At 65.6% G+C, this 1,487-nt stretch overlaps 1 protein-coding gene across 1 annotated transcript in view; it reads left to right on the forward strand.

Annotated features, from left to right (window-relative positions):
• SPIRE2 (spire type actin nucleation factor 2) overlaps positions 1–1,475 on the forward strand; it is a 6,074-nt gene extending 4,599 nt beyond the window's left edge. Inside the window, 6 exon segments of the mRNA XM_031060134.1 lie at positions 4–54; positions 265–399; positions 472–539; positions 663–690; positions 904–1,019; positions 1,072–1,475. Of these exon segments, the coding sequence (XP_030915994.1) occupies positions 4–54; positions 265–399; positions 472–539; positions 663–690; positions 904–1,019; positions 1,072–1,288 (615 nt within the window). The 3' untranslated portion in view covers positions 1,289–1,475.
• Positions 1,476–1,487: the final 12 nt, after the last annotated feature.

Genomic DNA, 1,487 nt, shown 5'->3' on the forward strand with positions numbered 1-1,487 from the left:
CAGGGGGATGCATCTGGTGCTGCCCCTGCCAGCAGCTCCAAGCACCTCTGGCTGGTGGGTCCTGGGGACACCAGGCAGGCATGACTGTGGGCACACGGCAGCCTGGCACGAGGACACATGGTGGCTGGGGGGTCCTTGTGCCAGGGATACTCTGCCTGTGCCAGGGATGCTCTGCCAGTGCCAGGGATGCTCTGCCCAGGCACAGGAGTGCTCTGGACCGTGCCCTGTGCCACAGCGCAGTGTGACATGCCCCCTGTCCCACAGGAGTTCAGCCACCCTGTGGAGAGCCTGGCCCTGACTGTGGAGGAGATGATCAACGTGCGCAGGGTGCTGGTCAAGGCTGAGATGGAGAAGTTCCTGCAGAGCAAGGAGCTGTACAGCAGCCTGCGGAGAGGGAAGGTGGGAATGGGGATGGGGGGCTGGAGGGACTGGGGGCCCACCCACCCCCAGCTCACCCTGCCCTGCCCACAGGTCTGCTGCTGCTGCAGGGCCAAGTTTCCTCTCTTCTCCTGGCCCACGTCGTGTTTCTTCTGCAAGCGGTGAGCACTGAGCTGTGCCATGCTGTGCCAAACTGTGCCATGCTGTGCTGTGTCACGGGCTGGGAGGGCAGCAGCAGGGTCCCCACAATGGGCCCTCTCACCCACCTCTCTCTGTGTCCCCAGGTCTGTCTGTAGCTCCTGCAGTCTAAAGGTAAGGGACAGGCTCTGGGCAGTGCCACTGTGTCCCTGTCTCTGCCCCTCACCCTGCCCCTGTCCTGCCCCATCCCATTCCACTCCTGTCCCACCTTGTCACTGTACCTATCTCTGAGCCATCCCTGTGTGCCCTATCCCTATCCTATCCCTGTCCTATCCCATCCCTGTCGCTATCCCTGTCCCGTCCCGCCCTGACTCCCACATTCCGCAGATGAAGATGCCTTCCAAGAAGCTGGCTCACATCCCCGTCTACGCGCTGGGCTTCGAGAGCCTGCCGGGCTCGCTGCTGCCCAAGGCGCCGCCGCTGCGCCGGAGGGAGCCCTTCCAGTGAGTGCCCGAGCCTTCCTCCCCGCTCCCCCCCTCCCCCCGCCTCTCCCAGCTCGCTCTCGGGGCCGTGCTGGCGCCGGGTGGAGGAGGAATTCCCCCACATCTACGCCCAGGGCTCGGTCCTGCGCGACGTGTGCTCGGACTGCGCCGGCTTCGTGACGGACGTGGTGAGCTCCAGCCGCCGCAGCGTGGCCGTGCTCAACGCCAGCGCCGCGAACCGGCGCCACGCCAAGGCGCGCTCCCTCTACAGCGACGCGTGGCTCCCGTGAAGGAAGGGCCGGGAGCCCCGGTGACGGTCGCCGCGGGGGTGCCGGTCACCCCGGCCGGCACAGCTCCCCGATGTACATATATACATAGGATGGATACACACAGCTTCTATATTTATATACGTTATGGACCAAGGGGCCGAAGGACCCGTTCCCGCTGTCCCTGCCATCCCCTCGTGTCCCTGCCGCCTGCCCCGCGGGG

The sequence above is a fragment of the Geospiza fortis genome, unplaced genomic scaffold, assembly GCF_000277835.1.
Source record: "Geospiza fortis unplaced genomic scaffold, GeoFor_1.0 scaffold102, whole genome shotgun sequence".
Classification (NCBI taxonomy): Eukaryota; Metazoa; Chordata; class Aves; order Passeriformes; family Thraupidae; genus Geospiza; species Geospiza fortis.